This window comes from Coenobita brevimanus, chromosome 56 (genome assembly GCF_032717465.1).
Source record: "Coenobita brevimanus isolate Jiangsu-jjx chromosome 56, ASM3271746v2, whole genome shotgun sequence".
Classification (NCBI taxonomy): Eukaryota; Metazoa; Arthropoda; class Malacostraca; order Decapoda; family Coenobitidae; genus Coenobita; species Coenobita brevimanus.
In genome coordinates, this window is record NC_137009.1 from 3,834,093 (window position 1) to 3,853,584 (window position 19,492).

The window sequence follows — 19,492 nt, forward strand, 5'->3', positions numbered from 1 at the left end:
TTTTTACTTTTTTAATATTCCCACCCAAAAACAAAAACAAAATAAGATACAGCATTCTACCTATCTAAATGCACCAGTTCACTATAAGACACATAACTATGTGAAACTTCATGACAATAATTAGTACATTTCATGACCCTATAATGAATACTTTCTGAGTTCTGGCCCGGAGATCTCTATGCCCAGTCAGCCGCCCAGCTGCCCGGTTCCACGGACTGACACCTATTGATCGCAGTGATAACAATACCCTCCTCTGACTTTTTCGGATGGAGGGTAAAAATTCACTACAGAAGAGTATTAAGAAACTTACTCATTGTTTCCCATTACAAACTGTATTTTCTCCTTCAGTGTGTCTGGCGTGAGGTCGTCCCAGAGCAACACACTACCCCAGCCGTCACTCTCTACTTCCCTCATGTTGGTCTCCTGGTCTCCAAACACAGGCATTCCCAGGACCGGCACCCCATGGTACATGGATTCCATAGTGCTGTGCAGTCCCCCGTGAGTGATGAACAATTGCAGCCGAGAGTCACCTAGGAAAATGGTCATTAAAGCTTGCTTGTATATTTGTATATAAAAAATTACATCGTAACTAACAGAATGCCAAGGCAAGACAGATCAACAGTGGTTATAACACTAACCTTAATTAGAACAAAGGGCTATGAGTTCGTACCAAGAATATCCTGCTGGGGGAGCCATTTGCCAAGCCGAACATTGGGGGGAAGGTCCTCCATTGTGTCCTTGTCCCACTTCCACAGGACTCTCTGTTTCAGTGACCCGAACACGTCTACCAGGGTCTTCCGATATCTAGCCAAACACAGTAGAAATACAGCTATTTCTCAGCCTAACAAACAGTGTAAAGGATAATATTGTACTAAATGTATGCCAGCTCTATCTGGTACTCGCCTGAATCAAGTTTCCATGAATATTCAACTGAATATGTATTACGTTATTACCATTCCTTCTGTCTGTGCCCAATGTACTTTATTCTGCTTAAATGAGAGCAGTCAGACTTTAGTACTCAAAACCTCTTTAATGTTCTTTGTCAGACGATTGCAGGAGAAGTATTTGGCTAGGGATAAGAAACTTTTTTCATTTTTATGGATTAGGAAATAATTTTCATAGAGTCCAAATGGAAGTGTTATGCAACAAATGAGACAGCTGAGGGCTTAGATATGTATTATTGTGATGGTGACAGATGTATGCGAATGTTAAAACTATCAATAAAGTCAGTGGAACTTACAGCAAGATGTCTGCATTTAACACTTGCAGCCTCATGAACGCTTCTGTGTCTGGATTTTCGTCCATATTAAGGGCAAAATTTGCAGTGATTGCAGTTTTGTAGCTTTGAATTTCTATCAGTTACGTAGTCTGTTTGCAGTAACACTCTGTAGGTGCTGCAGAATCGGAACCAGGTGTGTGCCATGAATGTAGGATTCAAATCCCTTCAAGTTTGTGGTCTAATCTGTTGTTGACTTTGGGTTCTTATGTGAATACACAGGATACGGCTGGTCATGACTAAAAGTGTAAAGGCTGGGATACATCAGGGATCAGCCCTAAACCCATGGCTGTTCATAATGGTCACTGACTTATTATCACGAGATATGAAGGAGAGGTGCCCATGGGAACTTTTATAAGCAGATAATCTAGTGCTGATGGAAATTAGTGTAAAAGAATGTAATGAGGAATTCCAAAAGTGAAGAGAAAATACGAAACCTAAGGTCCCATAGTGTAAAAAAGGAAATCAATGAGTGATATTTGGGGTGGTTTCGGACTTGGGTAAATTGTCTCTTTTTGTGTGCAGTTTGGGTATGGGTAGGAGTATCTGTAGTACATTACATACTGGATGAAAACACTGGGTAAACAAGAGATGTAGAGAAGTGAGAGATAACTTGAGACTCTTGGTAGTTTTTCTGTGTAGCAGATGTTGCGGCGTTGCCAGACCACTCGAGGCTTCACCAATAAGATCCGTTGTAACAGATAAGTCACTGGAAATTGCTGACAAATTTTGCTACCTTACTGATGCCAACATTGCTAGGGACGATGTCGAAAAATCTACTATTGCAAGGGTGAGGAGGGTATGGAAAGATTCAAATGACAGCGACTCATGCTGACTCTCGAGTGATTTCAATATCCAGAAAAAGGGAAAACGTTTCGTACCTGCGACAGGCATCATGTTGTAAGACAATGAAACATAGTGTGATGGAGGAAGCTGCAGGGAGATTGAAACGAAAAGACGTACGAATGACTCAATAAATATGAAGAGTAAAGGTAACTGATGAGGGTATCATCAGAAGAATGAAGATGACGGCTGGGAGTGGAAAGCATCATAAAGGAAGTAGAAAGGAATGATCTATGCGAGTTTGGTGTGGGTGTGTACATGGACTGAGATACTAAGCCACTGAAGGTGAGGTAGTCTGGGGAAGGCACTGAAGAAGTTTGTGTGTGCTGACCACAGAGCTAGAGGTATTACTAGAAAGCAGGAGTGAAACAGCAGAATGTGGCAGTGCTATAGAGTGAATATCAAACCCACAAAACATGTAATGAAGACGTTAAAATTACAACAAAATAATAATAATAATAATAATAATAATAATAATAATAACAATGATAAGGTCTGCAGAAGTTCAACCCTTCCTCCACGTGGCACTGACTGGGCAATGCTGGTATGGCAAGCCAGCGATACATAAGGTCAAAGGGGATCTTATAGTCAGACACAATGATGCCAATACAGCCAACCAGATCATCATACTTCGTCGGTCGTTCCGCGGGTCAACAAGACCCGTGATCTCCAGTGAGGGACCAGGCTGGGATCGAAAACTGTGCTACAGGAAAACTCTTCCCACCATGTACTGGAGGAAACCACACCGAAGAGAATCCTTACAGAGGTCTTCATGTACACCCGCGGACATATGAACCTCCTACACATCATGTAGCTGGTTGGTGATACCTGGTAACCTGCCGTCGTAAAGGGTAGAATTCTATGAATGAAGTTCGTCACGTGTAATGAAGATCCTCGTCGGCTGCTGTATTTTTTGGTGGTTATTATAGAAAAAAATAATAGTCGTCGACAAATATGTATGCCCATTTGTTTAATAATTATTCCTAGTAATACTCTTTACAATATTTTGGCTTTAAAGGTGTGATAGAGTTTCATTAGAAAGAAAATAAATTATGCCAGATTTGGCAGAATCATACTCCCAGGCTTACCACAAGATATCGTAAAGCCAGCAGGAATGCAATATTTGTTCATTGGAATTCAATAGGTTTTGATAAATGTTTCCTTCACATATATGTAGATTAGTACATTTTTTTGTTAAAGAAACGGCTGCCATAAAATATTGATGGTACCTCACTGGAATTAAACAGTGACAACAGTTTACCATCCTGCTTTAGCACCTCTTCACCCCACCTTGTCGGAGGCCAGTCGAGTCAGGGTGATCAACTGTTCCATCCCACATCACTTAGACATGCGGTACACGTCCAGCTTAACACTAAATTTATTAGTTAGCGACCTCATTATGTCTCCCACAATACAAAGAATTCTACTGTGAGGTGTAAGGCTAGCAGATGAAACCTTGCCTGGGCAGTCTTTAAAAATGTGATACATCTCCATGCAATATTACTATTACAGTCTGTTTCATATGAAAGAGGGAAAGTTTGATGGAAAGTAATACCAATGATTCCCCGAGCGATAAAATGTAATCACTAATTCTTTACTTTCACTGCAGTGTGTCATGTAAAGACAAAAATAAAGTGATCGGTTCATCAACCCACAACCCGTCACCTTAAAACTTGTCGCATTAAAATAAATTTGATATATAACTACCATGCATGGGGCTCATATATGTAGCTATTGGTGAAAATTACCATATCAATTGATATTACTCCCTTTCATATTATGTCTGAAAGTACCACAATCATCATCAATAATGCCAGCTTCCTAAGTGTCAGATATCCGTATTAATTCCTCACATTTCCTCTCTTGTCAATTTCCTGTTATAAACTATTTCCCACCTCCCTCTGCTTGCTTCTGTGACTGTCCCGTTCTCTGCGTATGAGACGCCACACGTTTTTCTTGTATCTACTGACCATAAATATTTTTAAACTGATGTCCTTGATTGTTAATCTATCTGCATGGAAGAGTAACCCGAAAAACATCAAGGAACAAATGTTTTCATTATCATTTGTTTTTCACAGAATAGAAAAACACCGTATTAAGTACGATTTCACAGCATCTTATCGTAATATTAGTCACTCACACCACTAGCACTTTATCATCTACTCTCCCACATACTATGGTGACCCGTCGTGCTTACCCTTCTTATCACCTCCCACCACTCCTTGAAACCCTGACTAACAGTCTTTCACCACTAATTCATGCTATAATCCCGCGATAGATGTTCTATGTAACCATAAATAATACTGTATAAAGCCTATAACAGTTTCTTCCTTGTCTCAAGAAGCAAGGATGATGGCTCTTTATATTTTAATTTGTGTGTTATGAAGGATGCCTCAGTGTCCGCACCATACTAAATATCAGGGAAGGTATACATCACAATTGCCAGCTTTCAGCATGTGTCGTTAAAGATTCTTCTCGTAGTATACATAACATGATTGAGAGATTATAATACCTGCGTTAACAAGAACGGAAAGCATGATGGTAAAATTTGTGAGTTTATGGTGACTGTGAACTGAGGTAATGAGGAAGCAGACACATTGATGGTTCGGCAGTTGGCGTTATTGATGATTCTGATGCTTAAAAAATATGAATTGGAGTAATATCAATCGATATGATAATTTTATTCACCAACAGCTAAAGATATCATGAACTAAATGCATGGAAGTCATAAATCGAATTATTTTTAGTGTGACAAATTTTAAGGTAATGGGTTGCGGGGTCATTAAAAAATCACTTTAGTTTCATCTAAACATATCTTTCATCCGACACATGTCAGTGGACGTAACGACTTAGTGTTTATATTTTATCGTTTGGAAAATCGCTGGTGTTGCTTTCTATCAAATATTCCCTGTTTCATATCAAACAAACTGTAATAGTAATATTGCAATGAGATGTACCACCGTTATAGAGGGGTCAGTGTTTCATCTGCTAGCCTTACACCTCACAGTAACATTCTCTCCATTATGGAGGACATAACGAGGTCGCTAACCAATAAAATTAGTGGTAATATAGCAGTGTATCGTATGTTTAGGTGATATGGGATGGAACCAGGGCCGAATTTACCCACTTGTGGGCCCCAGGCCAAACTAATTAGTAGTCCCTCAGGTTTATAGAAATGTTTGCATGTTTCAATAATCAATAGAGAGAGAGAGAGAGAGAGAGAGAGAGAGAGAGAGAGAGAGAGAGAGAGAGAGAGAGAGAGAGAGAGATTATCATAATAATTTCAGCACAGTATAACACATTATTACTTTTAATCAAATTAGTCCCACCAGTTGGCTATGGTCCACCGGTTGAAGACCACTGCAGGCCAATACTTACTGTACAGGGGCCCCAAACTCCTGGCCCTATACTTACTGTACAGGGGCCCCATATTCCGGGCCCTATACTTACTGTACAGGGGCCCCAAACTCCTGGCCTTATACTTATTGTACAGGGGCTCCATACTCGGGGCCCTGTACTTATTGTACAGGGGCCCCAAACTCCTGGTTCTATACTTATTGTACAGGGGCCCAATATTCCGGGCCATATACTTACTGTACAGGGGCCCTTATGGTTGTGAATATATTATATAATGAAAATACTCGGTGAACACTTGAAAAAAAAAAAAAAAAAAGTTATACGCTGGCACACTGCACGACAAATTAGTTTCAGTGGACCCTCAGATACCGGTGGGCCCTAGGCCAATGGCCTATTGGGAAACCCGGCCCTAGATGAAACAACTGGTCACCCTGACTCAACTGGCCTTCGACTTAGTGTGGCTAAGAGATGGCAATGCAGGATGGTAGATTATTGTCACTGTATAATTCCAATGAGTTACCTGCGATATATTATGTCAGCCATTGCTTTAAAAATAAAACTGTTAATTTACGTAATCTACATATATGTGAAGAACACATTCATCGAAGCCTCGTAAATTCTAATGAACAAGTATTATATTCATGACGGCTTCACGATACCTGGGAGTAAGGTGCTGCCAAACCTGGTATGTTTTCTTTCTAATAAAATTCTATCACTCTTTTAGGATAAAAAGCTTGTAAGGAACACTAGTAAGAATACTTATTTAATATAAATGTGCACATAGATAGATAGATAGATAGATAGACAGATAGATAGATATATTTGTCGACGATTATTCCTTTTTTCCATTCTAACCACACCAAAAATTACAGCAGCCAATCAGGATCACCGTTACAAGTGACGAAGCTCATTCGCAGAATTGTACGCTTGACTACGGCAGGTTACCAAGTATCGCCAACCAGCCATTTGACATGTTGCAGGTTCATATGACAGCAAATGTATACATACTAAAACCCCCCAGAAAGGAGCAAGACTGTATTGGTCAAGGGAAGGCTACAAAGATGTCATGGAAGCATTCTTACTTTCTTCACTACACCCAACAGCGTTATCAACAACCGAAGCTGTGTACAACATCTGGTGAGAACAATAGCTCACATGCAGAAACTGGCAAATGTCAGGCATGACATCGTCAAGAACAATCGAGTGACAGAAAATTAACTTATTATCATCCAGAAAGAGATCAAGGAGAACGTGCCCAATGCCAACACTGAGAAAATAAACATCAACAGATCAGTGAGGCACTAGCAGCTGAAGGGGAGGAAGAAACACAAATCAGCAGTGTTGACCCTTCCTAGACAATGTACTAAACAGAGACAGTCCAAGAGGAAAACAGAAATAAAGCAGCATAGATGACGGCAAGCATCCGGCAGAGATGTGAAATCTTGAAGGAAATGCCCATTAAAGAACGACCACCAATCACCAGGATACAGAATTGTGGCCAGTTCAAAGAATCCATCAGACTCGCAAACGAAGCCATCCAGACAAACAAGGATGCAATCGCAAGAGGAATGACCTTACAGAAATCCACCAGGTAATACACACAGCTACTTCAGCCATTGCAGACACAGTAGTGGAAAGCCCAAGAAAACAACAAAAAGGGAACAGAAAACAATCATCTTGGAAGGAGAAAATTGAGAGGTATATAAGGAAACTACAGGGTGAACTGTCTCCTGGGCAAAACTGATTTAACATCAAAGACAGGAAAAGGAAACAGGTGGAACTAAAGTTCAAAATCAAACAGTCAAGGAGGTGCTGAAACAGCAGATTCAAAGAAAGGCACAAAGACTCAGAAGATTTAACACAAAAGACAAATTCTTTAGTCAAAACAGTGTCTTCAAAGCAGATGCTAAGAAAATCTATCGTGAACTTGGCAAGACGACAAATGTTAATAAGCCACCTGCCATCAAGGATGTTGAAGACATCTGGTGTAAGATCCGGGAGTGCGATAAAAGACACATTGTGGGAGCTACTTGGGTCCAGCAACAACAGGACCAAGACAAAGACACAGAGAATCAAGAATGGTCAGACATTTTTACCACAGAGACCACTGCTGCCATCAACAAGACCAGCAACTGGAAATCGCAGGGGATAGATGGAATTGCTAGCTTCTGGATCAAGAATCTGAACAGTATCCACAAGGACATCACATGAGCCTACAGTGACATTGTAAAGATTTCAGGGAAATGCCCCGAGTGGCTCACACAGGGAATCATGTGCCTGGTCCCAAAGACAGATGAGACACAGATCCATCACCTGCCTTCCAGCAGTGTTCAAAATACAGTACTTACTTCCATCATCACCGAGAGGACCTACAGCTTCCTTGACAAAAACACCTTGCTACCACCACAAGAGAGGGAATGTAGGAAAAGAACGTATGGATGCAAGGACCAGCTGCTTATCAACAAAGCCATATTAGAAGGAGCCAGGTCAGTGAAAAAGAACTTAACAGCATGGACTGAGAGGAATGCATTTGGTACTGTGTCACATATTTGGACAGAAAAGAGCCTTGTGGCTAATTGAGTCTGCCCGATAACTGCTTAATTCATCGCAGAAAGCATGGACAACTGGAAGACAAAAAATCCCCATCATGAAAATGGGTCATTAACATCGAGACCAATCAAAATCAGGAGTGGGATATTCCAAGGGGAATCGCTATCACCACTCCTCTTTTGCCTCGTGCTGGTTCCACTCAGCAAGCTACTGAACAGCAGCAGTTATGTAAACGAATCACAGAATGGCAGGCTGAACCACCAGTTCTATATGGACGACCTCAAAACGATGACAGCCAGCAGAAGGGTCTGATCACCATCGTCAAGACTTTCAGTGAAAACATGAAGATGGAGGTTGGATTGGACAAATGTTCCAAACCTCTCTTTAAGAGAGGAAAACTGATGAAAACAACCGATTTAAACCTTGACATTGACACCAGGATCAAGGAGCTGGAACATGACTCATACAAGTACTTATGAGTTACTGGAGAAGATGGCGTACAACAATCAGACGTGAAGAAGATCCGTGAAGAGTAGTACAAGAGGATGTGCATGGTACTGAAGAATGAACTCAATGCAGCCAAGAGATCTGAAGCTACAAACACCCTAGCGATACCTGTAGTGACGTACTGCTTCAACATGATAAACTGGAAAATAAATAACATCAAGAGACTAGACACCAAGGCAAAAAAGATGCTCACCATGGAGAAGGTGCACCACCCATAATCAAATGTTGACAGGCTTTATCTACGAAGAGCTTCTGCAAGACGATGCCTGATGCAGCTCGAAATAGCCTTCAAAATTACCACCATAGGGTTTGATGCATACCTTAAACACCAGAGGACCTTCTCCTGCAGATAACAAAACATCATGAAAACGGGAGGAAGAGCAAACTCCATCACAAAGAAGCAGCAAAATTCAAGAAAGAGCTTGGCAGCCCATAAACGACAACAACCGAAAATGAGGTAACTATTGTCTATGCCAAACGAATGAAACAGAAGGCAAAATATCATGGCCAGCAACAAATGCAGAAAACTTGTGAGGACAAGGCGATGCAAGGGAAGCATCCAAAAGGGACAAAAGAGGCGGGCGTAGACCAACAGATGACACACCAGTTTCTGGGGAACACTGGACTGAAAGCAGGGACAGAGGGTCTGAACACAGCTGCACAGGATTAGTCTCGCCATCAGATCCTATCACCATCGAATCAAGAATGGAACAGACCCACCATGCAGGGTCTGTGGAAGATATGAAGAAAAGGTTGATCACTTCATCTTAGGCTGCCGAGGACTGGCAAAGACCGGGTACATCCACTAGCACAAGAATGCAGCACGATACCAGCACTGGAAGACCTACAGGAGTTATAACATCAAGAAGCCGAAGAGTGAGATGAACATCAGCTGGCAACAGTCACCGAGAACGATGATGTTGCCTTCCTCTGGGTCACGCCAATCTACAATGACGGAGAGATAAAGGCTAACAAACCTGACATCACCATCAAGGACAACAAGGAGAAGGGAGGCATGCAAATAAATGTGGTAACTCCGTCTGAAACAAACACTTCAGTGAATGTGACAGAGAAGCTGTCCAAGTACAAAGACTTAGAGATTGAAATAGGCAGGATGAATATGAAGACAGAAACAAAACCCATCGTCACTGGAGAACTGGTACTTCTGAAGAAGAACCTGGAAAAGTATACCAGACATATCCCACGTAACATCAACATCAATCTAATGCAAAAGATATCCCTGCTTGGAACAGTACACTTACTGCAGATAGTGCTGTCAGTGAAGTCATTTCTGTCCTATAGTTCCTCATATCCATAGCGTGGACCCGGCCCTTCATAAAGTAAAACAAGAGACATGAAAAGAAAAAAAGTAATAATAAAGTGAAACAGACAATTCTAGTGAACATATGACTCTGACTAACTTCTCTGGCATGCTGGACGGTGTCACTGCTGATCCCAGGCTGAAGAAAATATAGCCATCCTTGCCAGCACCCTTCACCCAATCTTCCAAGTCCTGAAAAGACACAATACCTTCTTGTTCTTTAAAAAAGAAAAATGGATTCTGCACATTGGTATAAAGTGCAAAAGCTGGCTGCATATATATATATATATATATATATATATATATATATATATATATATATATATATATATATATATATATATATATATATATATATATATATATATATATATTTGAAAGCATTATCACATCAGCACGTGAGGGCAAATATGTTGTGAAAACTCGCAGATGTATAACAGTATACAAATCATCGTCTTCTGTTGAAAGGTTATTTGCAGAAGCAACTTAAGAAGCAGGGATGTGTCATGTCTCCATGGTTGTTCAATATGTACATGGATGGGGTAATAAAAGAGGTACCAGGTAGGGTAGTGGATGTTGGAGTGGCCCTGGTGAGAGAGGATAGTGTTTGGAAACTCCCTGTACTGTTGTTTGCAGATGATACTGTGTTGTTGAGTGAAGACGAAGGGGAGCTGCAAGGCTTGGTGGATGAGTTTGGGAGAGTGTGTAAGAAACGGAATCTAAAGGTGCATGTAGGGAAGAGTAAAGTGATGGTCTTTGAAAGAGGTGAAGTCAGTGAATGTACAGCGAGTTTGGATGGTGAGGAATTGGAAAATGTGAGTACGTTTAAGTACTTGGGTAGTGTTATGAGTAAGGATGGAGGTTTGGAGGGTGAAGTGCTTGAAAAGGTACAGCAGGGAAGAAAGGTTGCTGGTTCTTTGAAAGAAGTGATAAGAAACAGGGAAGTGAGCATGACAGTATTGTGATACCAACTCTAACGTATGGAAGTGAAGCTTGGACGTTGTTGGAAGGACACAAGTCAAGAGTGAGAGCAGTGGAAATGAGTTATTTAAGAGGAGCCTGTGGAGTCACATGGAGAGACAGGCTGACGAATGAGGATATAAAGGAGCGTTGTGGTGTGGAGGTGGATGTGATAGGAAGCGTTATGAGGAACACACTGAGGTGGTTTGACCATGTGGAGAGGATGGAGGGTGAAAGACTGACGAAGAGAGTGTATGTGAGTGAGGTGGAGGGGGGAAGAGGGAGGGGGAGGCCGAGGATGAGATGGAAGGATGGGGTGGAGAGGTATATGAGAGAGGGGGGTGTGAGTTGGGAGCAGGGCAGTGAGATGGCGGGGGACAGGGCGACTTGGAGGCGATTTGTTTGTGGCCACCCCAAACGGGATTGAGGCGTCTGGCAATAGATAGATAGACAGAACTTTAAGACAAATAACTGCATGAATTTATATGATGGTTTATATAAATGAGATGAAATATTGCTTAAGGTATTATTAGAGGATAACAAGATTAAGCGGCGGCTCAATCGGTAGAGAGGTCGCCTGCAGTCCTAACGGACCCAGGTTCGAATCTCGGCTGGGGCAGGGAACAGTTTAAGGATTTGAATTTCATTGAATCAGACTTTACTGATCTACCAGAAGACCCGCCGACATGTCGTAAAAATACCCCCGCTAATACCAATATACCAGTCCTGTATGAGACAGCCCTAGAATGTATTCAATATGGACGGTGAGTGTTAGCGCCGAAGTGGTGACATGTAGAGGTGTTGGTATGTAGGAGGACTGCTGGGCCTAGAGAACAGGCTGTGAAGCCTATACCCAGAGTAGGACACATTTAAAAAAAAAAAAAAAAAAAAAAAAGGGAAGCTCATATATATTGTCTGGATATTTAGTCCATATATCTGTAAAAAAGTTCTACTGGTAAATGTGTATTTTTGTATGGTTGTATGTGATTATATATGTGTGTACATATATGTATTCGTAAATGTATATTTGTGTGTGTATATATATATATATATATATATATATATTTTTTTTTCTATATATATATATATATATATATATTTATCTATACATATATATATCTATATCTATCTATATATACACACACACACACACACACACACACATATACTGTACATATATATATACACACACACACACACACACACACACATATACTGTATATATATGCACACACACACACACTTGTATGCTCCTGACTGGGAATCGAACCCAGGACCTCTTAGATAGAAGTCAGGCACTGATAACACTCAACCAGGCTTGATAAAAGCTGTGACCACCTGATTTTTTTACGAACCAGGTAAATCCATTATGGATGGATATATGTCAGTCAAAACACATTAGGATTATTTCACAGCCCCACGCAACTCTCCAAATGACAGAGCAGTTTTAATCTATCCCAGACACAACACGAGCGTCTCTATATGTTGAAGAGACACACATTACATGCGTGTGTACAAATAGACTTGTATGCCCCTGACTGGGAATCGAACCCTGGACACACTAAGAGACTCAGTGTAGAGGTGCCATATAATCTCTACACTGAGTGACAAGCCAAATGGTTTCCTGTACCCAGGTAACCATTTACTACGCTGGGTGGTAACCATATAACCGGCGTTTCTGGCAGGGTTAAGTGTCCCAGATTCCCCTATCCAAAATCGCTTAATCATGGCAGTCGTTTCAGAGAGCCTCGGAGGGCCCAATACCTGCCCAGGGCCCCAGCCAAATGGGCAGATTCGTGTGGCCATGTGGAATATGAGAGGTGTGAATGAGGAAAGCAAGAGGGTGTAAGTGGTGGATGTGTTCAAAAGTGCGAGATATGCCGTGATGGCATTGTGTGAAAGGAAGATGAAAGGGTGCGAAGTGGAGGTATGGGAGGGTGTGAAATGTGTAAGATCGGGAATGAATGGGCGAGGAAGATGAAAGGAAGGAGTTGCTTTGTTGATGAATGAGGTGTGGCAGAGTGGAATGAGAGACTACAAATGTGTCAGCTCGAGGTGTATGTATGTCAAGTTCAAGTTTGAGAAGGTGAAAGTGGCAGTGAGGACAGGAGTGAGAGAGAGAAAGACAGGTTTTGGGATGAGCTCGGCGAAGTAGTGGAAGAAATGCCCAGGAGCTATAAAGTGATTGTAATGGGAGATATGGATGGAAGAGTAGGCACTGGTCCTGAGGATGACATAATGGGTTGTTATGGAGTACCAGGAGAAAATGATAATGGGAAGAGACTACAGGATATGTGTCAGGAGAGGAGGTTGTGCATTTGTAACTCGTATTTTAAACACAGAGATGCATATAAATATACATGGTATAGAGGGAACGGGGATCGTGTTGAAAGAAGCCTGATTGATTATGTGTTCGTAGAGAGGTCGATGATGGGAATGGTTGCTGATAGGGGGGCCGTGAGAGGACGATATGGAGGTCTGTCAGATCATATGATTGTGGTATGCAAGATCAAGCTGAGAGGAGTGAGGTGGGACAGGAGAGAGAGGAGCAGTTAGGGAGAAAGACTGAAAGTTGAGAAGCTGTGGATCAAAGAAATGGCAGATGATTACAGGACCAAAGTAGAGGAGGAGTTAGAATTACTGAATTGGAATGAAATGAAACTGGACAGCCTGTGGAATGCATATAGGGATTGCTTAGTTAGGAATGCTATGGCGGTGTGTGGTGTGGTGAGAGTAACAACAAAGAAGAAAGGTACAGCATGGTGGGATGAGGAGGTAAAGAGAGCAGTGGAGGAAAACTGGTTGCAGAAATGGGTTTCAGTTGAAATAACTGAATGTGTTGAGAGCAAGAAGCACGTAAAGAGACTAGCGAAGAGGAAAAAGAAGGAGGTAAATGAGGATCTAGGAAGAAATATGAATGTGAACTACTTTGAGAATAGAAAGTATTTCTGGAAAGAGGCGCGGAAATGTAGCAGTGAAACCAGAAATAAATGTGATGGTGTGAAGGATGCAGGTAGTAGATTATTAACCCAAGGAGAAGCAGTAAGGACCAGATGAAAAGAATATTTTGAAAGCCCAATGAATGGGAATAGAGAGAGCAGAGCAACTGTAGACATCATTGGTTTTGGGGGGGGTGTAGAGAAGGCATGCAGTACCAGGAGACGTGACACGCACACAGGTGAAGAGTGCTGTGAGGCGGCTGAAAATTGGGAAAGCAACTGGGGTTGATGAGGTGTATGCAAAGATGATTAAGTGTTGTGGAGAGAGTGGAATGAAGTGCTTGTTGAAGATATATAAGAAGGCATGGATGAGTGAAACTGTGCCTACAGAGTGCAAAAATGCTGTGATTTTACCCCTTTACAAAAATAAAGGTGACCGAAGTGAGTGCAAGAATTATCGTGGCATAAGTTTAATGAGTGTGGTAGGGAAGGTATATGGAAGAATTATTACAGAGAAAGTAAGAGCGATATCAGAAGTTCTAGTGAGTGATGAAGAGGGTGGCTTTAGGAGTGGCAGATGATGTGTGGACGAAATATTTGCAGTGAGACAGATAGTAGAGAAGGCTTGTGAGAAGGACAATAAGGTGTTTCTGGCATTCATGGACATGGAAAAAGCATATGACAAAGTGGGCAGAGAAGGATTGTGGAAAGTTTTGCGCGTGTACGGTGTAGGGAGTAAGCTGCTAGGTTCCGTCAAGTTTTTATGATGGTCCTGAAGCATGTGTAAGGGTTAATGGTCATATAAGTGAATGGTTCACGATCAGTGTGGGCGTGAGACAAGGTTGTGTGATGTCCCCATGGTTGTTCAATATATATATGGATAGGGTGATGAGAAATATAAAAACACGAGTAATGGAGAGGGGGATGGCGTTGGTAATGAATGGTGATGGGTGGAATATCTCAAATTTGTTGTATGCTTCTGATGCAGTACTGCTAGCAAATACCAGACAAGAACTTGATAGGCTAATGCAGAGTTTTGCTGATGTCTGCGAGCGTCGTGCCTTGAAAGTAAATGTAGAAAAGAGCAAAGTGATGGTTACTGAGAGAGAAGGTGACTCCCAATGTGATGTAACAGTGAATGGAGAGAGACTGGAATTGATGAGAGAGTTCAAATACCTGGGTACAGTGAGAGAAAAGATAGGAAAATGTGCAAAAGAAGTTGAAAGTAGAGTGACACAAGGAAGAAAAGTAGCTGGTGCAATGAAGGCCTTGATAAGGAACAGAGGATTGAGTGTTGCAGCTGCACAACGTTTATATAAAGGAGTGTTAATGCCAACTTTAACATATCGATGTGAGACTATGGTGTGGCATGAAAATGAGAAGTCAAAGCAAGAGAAATGGAGATGAGACTGCTGAGGAATGTATGCGGAGTACAGAGGGTCGATAGGACACGAAGTAATCTGATTGGTGAATGATACACAGTGAGGAAGTCGGTGGACACCAGAAATGAAGTGAGTGTACTGAGATGGTATGGTCATGTGGAGAGAATGGATAAAAATAGAGTGGTGAAAAAGGTATATCTGAGCAAATTCGAAGGAGGGAGGAGGCGAGGTAGGCCAAGGAGAAAGTGGAGAGATATGGCGGATGAATGTATGAGGAAGAGAGGTTTGGAAGTCAGTGAGGCTAGGGAAATGACAGGAGATCGAGCTGGCTGGATGAATGTTGTGAGAAGTGCCTGATCAGGAATTTTTGGCACCCCTTTTTAACATGGCAGCGTCTGGATTGACTATCAGATAAGATTATGTGAAGCTACAGAACATGGTCAATGTTTTTGGCGTATCCGATAGAGCCAGGATTCCGGAGGCTTGAAGGATGATTGAATGGAAGCGTGGCCCACTGGAGTGGGTAAATTTAGGTTCTCTGGACATTTCTAGTCCTCACCGTGCCATAGGGTGGAAAACGAGGTCCGGATGATTTTATATATATATATATATATATATATATATATATATATATATATATATATATATATATATATATATATATATATATATATATATATATATATATATATATATATATATATATATATATATATATATATATATATATATATATGCATACATATATATATGTATATTGTACGTATGTGTGTGTGTATACAGTATATATATATATATATATATATATATATATATATATATATATATATATAGATATATATATATATATATATATATATATGCATACATATATATATGTATATTGTACGTATGTGTGTGCGTATACAGTATATATATATATATATATATATATATATATATATATATATATATATAGATAGATAGATAGATAGATAAATATTATATATATATATATATATATATATATATATATATATATATATATATATATACAGTATATCCATCCATCCATCATCCAATCCTACGTTGCCCCATGAGGAGCGTAGGAGCCTGGGGGAAGGCAGTTGGTCCTGACATTTAAGATGAGAGTGACCAGCCTCGCTCATCCCTGACTGGCATTACGTGAGCAATAAACCCCAACCACCCCTTGGATATAAACCTTCACCGGCTCAATCCGATTGGAGCACAATAATTACCCACTAAACAACCAGGCGCCAAAATTTCGTTGTATGGTTACCACCCAGCGTAGTAAAAAATAGTTTCCTTGTGTACAGGAAATCATTTGGCTTGTCACTCAGTGTAGAGTCACCCATAGGCAGATGGAAGAGGAAAGAATGAAGGAATGAAAGACAGAAGAGGGAGTGTAAAGTCACCCGTAGACAGAAGGACGAGGAAAGAATGAAGGAAAGAAAGATAGAAGATGATGGAAGGAAAGAGGGATGGAGGAGAGGACAAGGCAGACACCCGAGAGCAGCACTACATAGAGTGAGTTGATGGTGAGCGCCCCCACCTACCACAAAATATATATATATATATATATTTATATATATATATATATATATATATATGTATATACATGAATATATCTATCTATCTATCTATTGCCAGACGCCTCAATCCCGTTTGGGGTGGCCACAAACAAATCGCCTCCAAGTCGCCCTGTCCCCCGCTATTTCACTGCCCTGGTCCCAACTCACACCCCTCTCTCATATACCTCGCCATCCCAGCCCACCATCTCATCCTCGGCCTCCCCTCCCTCTTCCCCTCCATCTCACTCACATACACTCTCTTCGTCAGTCTTTCACCCTCCATCCTCTCCACATGGCCAAACCACCTCAGTGTGTTCCTCATAACGCTTCCTATCACATCCACATCAACACCACAACGCTCCTTTATATCCTCATTCGTCAGCCTGTCTCTCCATGTGACTCCACAGGCTCCTCTTAAATAACTCATTTCCACTGCTCTCACTCTTGACTTGTGTCCTTCCAACAATGTCCAAGCTTCACTTCCGTACGTTAGAGTTGGTATCACAATACTGTCATGTAGTAACTTTTTCACTTCCATGCTCACTTCCCTGTTTCTTATCACTGCTTTCAAAGAACCAGCAACCTTTCTTCCCTGCTGTACCCTTTCAAGCACTTCACCCTCCAAACCTCCATTGTTACTCATCACACTACCCAAGTACTTAAACGTACTCACATTTTCCAATTCCTCACCATCCAACCTCGCTGTACATTCACTAACTTCACCTCTCTCAAAGACCATCACTTTACTCTTCCCTACATTCACCTTTAGATTCCGTTTCTTACACACTCTCTCAAACTCATCCAATAAGCCTTGCAGCTCCCCTTCGTCTTCACTCAACAACACAGTATCATCTGCAAACAGGGAGTTTCCAAACACTATCCTCTCTCACCAGGGCCACTCCAACATCCACTACCCTACCTGGTACCTCTTTTATTACCTCATCCATGTACAGATTGAACAACCATGAAGACATCACACACACACACACACACACACACACACACACACACAGATATATATATATATATATATATATATATATATATATATATATATATATATATATATATATATATATATATATATATATATATATATATATACAAATATGTATCTTCTGCTTCTTCTTCTTCTCCTTTTGGCTCTCCCCTTAGGGGTCGCCACAGCGGGTCACCCGTCTCAATTTTACTCTGTCTTCTGCATCTTCTTCTCTTACACCTACCACCCGCATGTCCTCCTTCACTACATCCATAAACCTCTTTGGCCTTCCTCTCTTTCTCCTGCCTGGTAACTCCGATTCCAGCATACTCCTCCCGACATACTCCTCATTCCTCCTCCGCACATGTTTAAACCATCTCAGTCTTGCCTCTCTAGCTTTGTCCCCAAACTGAGTTACATGTGCTGTCCCTCTAATATGCTCATTTCTAATTTTCCCCAATCTCGTCACTCCTAGTGAAAAACGCAGCATCTTCAATTCTGCTACCTCCAACTGTGCCTCCTGTCTTTTTGTCAATTATGTCTCCATTCCGTACAACATGGCTGGCCTTACTGCAGTCTTATAAACTTTCCCTTTCATTTCTGCAGAGACCCTTCTGTCACAGATCACTCCTGTCACCTTTCTCCACCCACTTCATTCCGCCTGCACTCTCTTTTTTACCTCTCCACCACACTCTCCGTTACTTTGTACAGTTGACCCCACCTCTGCACCTTGCAGCCTCACGGTTCCCCTGTCATCTCTCTCATTTACACACATGTACTGAGTCTTGCTTCTGCTTACTTTCATTCCCCTTCTCTCCAGTGCATATCTCCATCTCTCAAGCTCTGCCTTAGCTTCCTCCCGGCTCTCACTACATATCACAATGTCGCCCGGAAACGTCATTGTCCACGGAGGCTCCTGTCTAAATCTCATCTGTCAGTCTGTCCATCACCATTGCAAACAAGAAGGGGCTCAAAGTCGATCCTTGATACCCTCAGTCATTCATACTGTACATCTAACTGTTGTTACACTGTCGTCGTACATGTCCTTCACCACCCTCACGCACTTCTCTGCCACTCCTGACTTTCTCATACACTACCACAGCTCCCCTTTCGGTACCCTATCATAAGCCTTCTCCAAGTTTATAAACACACAATGCAACTCCTGGCCTTCTCTGTACTTCACCATTCTCAATGCAAATATGGCGTCTATAGTACTTCTCCCTGGCATAAAACAAAACTGCTCCTCGCAGATCCTCACTTCTCTTCTCAGCCTAGCTTCCACCACTCTTTCCCATATCTTTTTTGCATGGCTGATCAGCTTTATACCTCTGTAGTTGCTGCAGCACTGCACATCACCCTTGTTCTTGAAAATCGGAACTAGGATACTTTCTCTCCACTCCTCCGGCATCCTCTCACCCTCCAAGATTTTGTTAAACAATCTGGTAAACCACGTCACAGCCATCTCTCCTAAGCTCCTCCATGCTTCCACTGGTATACCATCTGGGCCCACTGCCTTGCCATCCTTCATCCTTTTCATGGCATTCCTCACTTCCTCTCTGTTGATCTCTTGCAATTCCTGACTCACTACCTCCAACTCTTCCAACCTTCCCTCTCTCATATTTTCTATATTCATCAACTCTTCGAAATGGTCCTTCCACCTTCTTAGTACACTCTTCTCACTTGTCAGTACATTGCCATCTGCATCCTTTATCATTCTAACATGTTGCACATCCCGCCCAGCACAGTCTGTCTGCCTGACTAATCAGTACAGGTCTTTTTCTCCTTCTCTACTATTCAACTTCTCTTA

General features: G+C 41.5%; 1 protein-coding gene across 1 annotated transcript in view; it reads right to left on the reverse strand.

Annotated features, from left to right (window-relative positions):
• LOC145401607 (UDP-glycosyltransferase UGT5-like) overlaps positions 1-19,492 on the reverse strand; it is a 161,241-nt gene that overhangs the window by 19,008 nt on the left and 122,741 nt on the right. The window contains exons 7-9 of the mRNA XM_080273799.1: positions 9,955-10,046; positions 671-804; positions 311-530 (exon numbers count right to left, since the gene is read on the reverse strand). Of these exons, the coding sequence (XP_080129925.1) occupies positions 311-530; positions 671-804; positions 9,955-10,046 (446 nt within the window). The remainder of the gene's footprint in view (positions 1-310; positions 531-670; positions 805-9,954; positions 10,047-19,492) is intronic.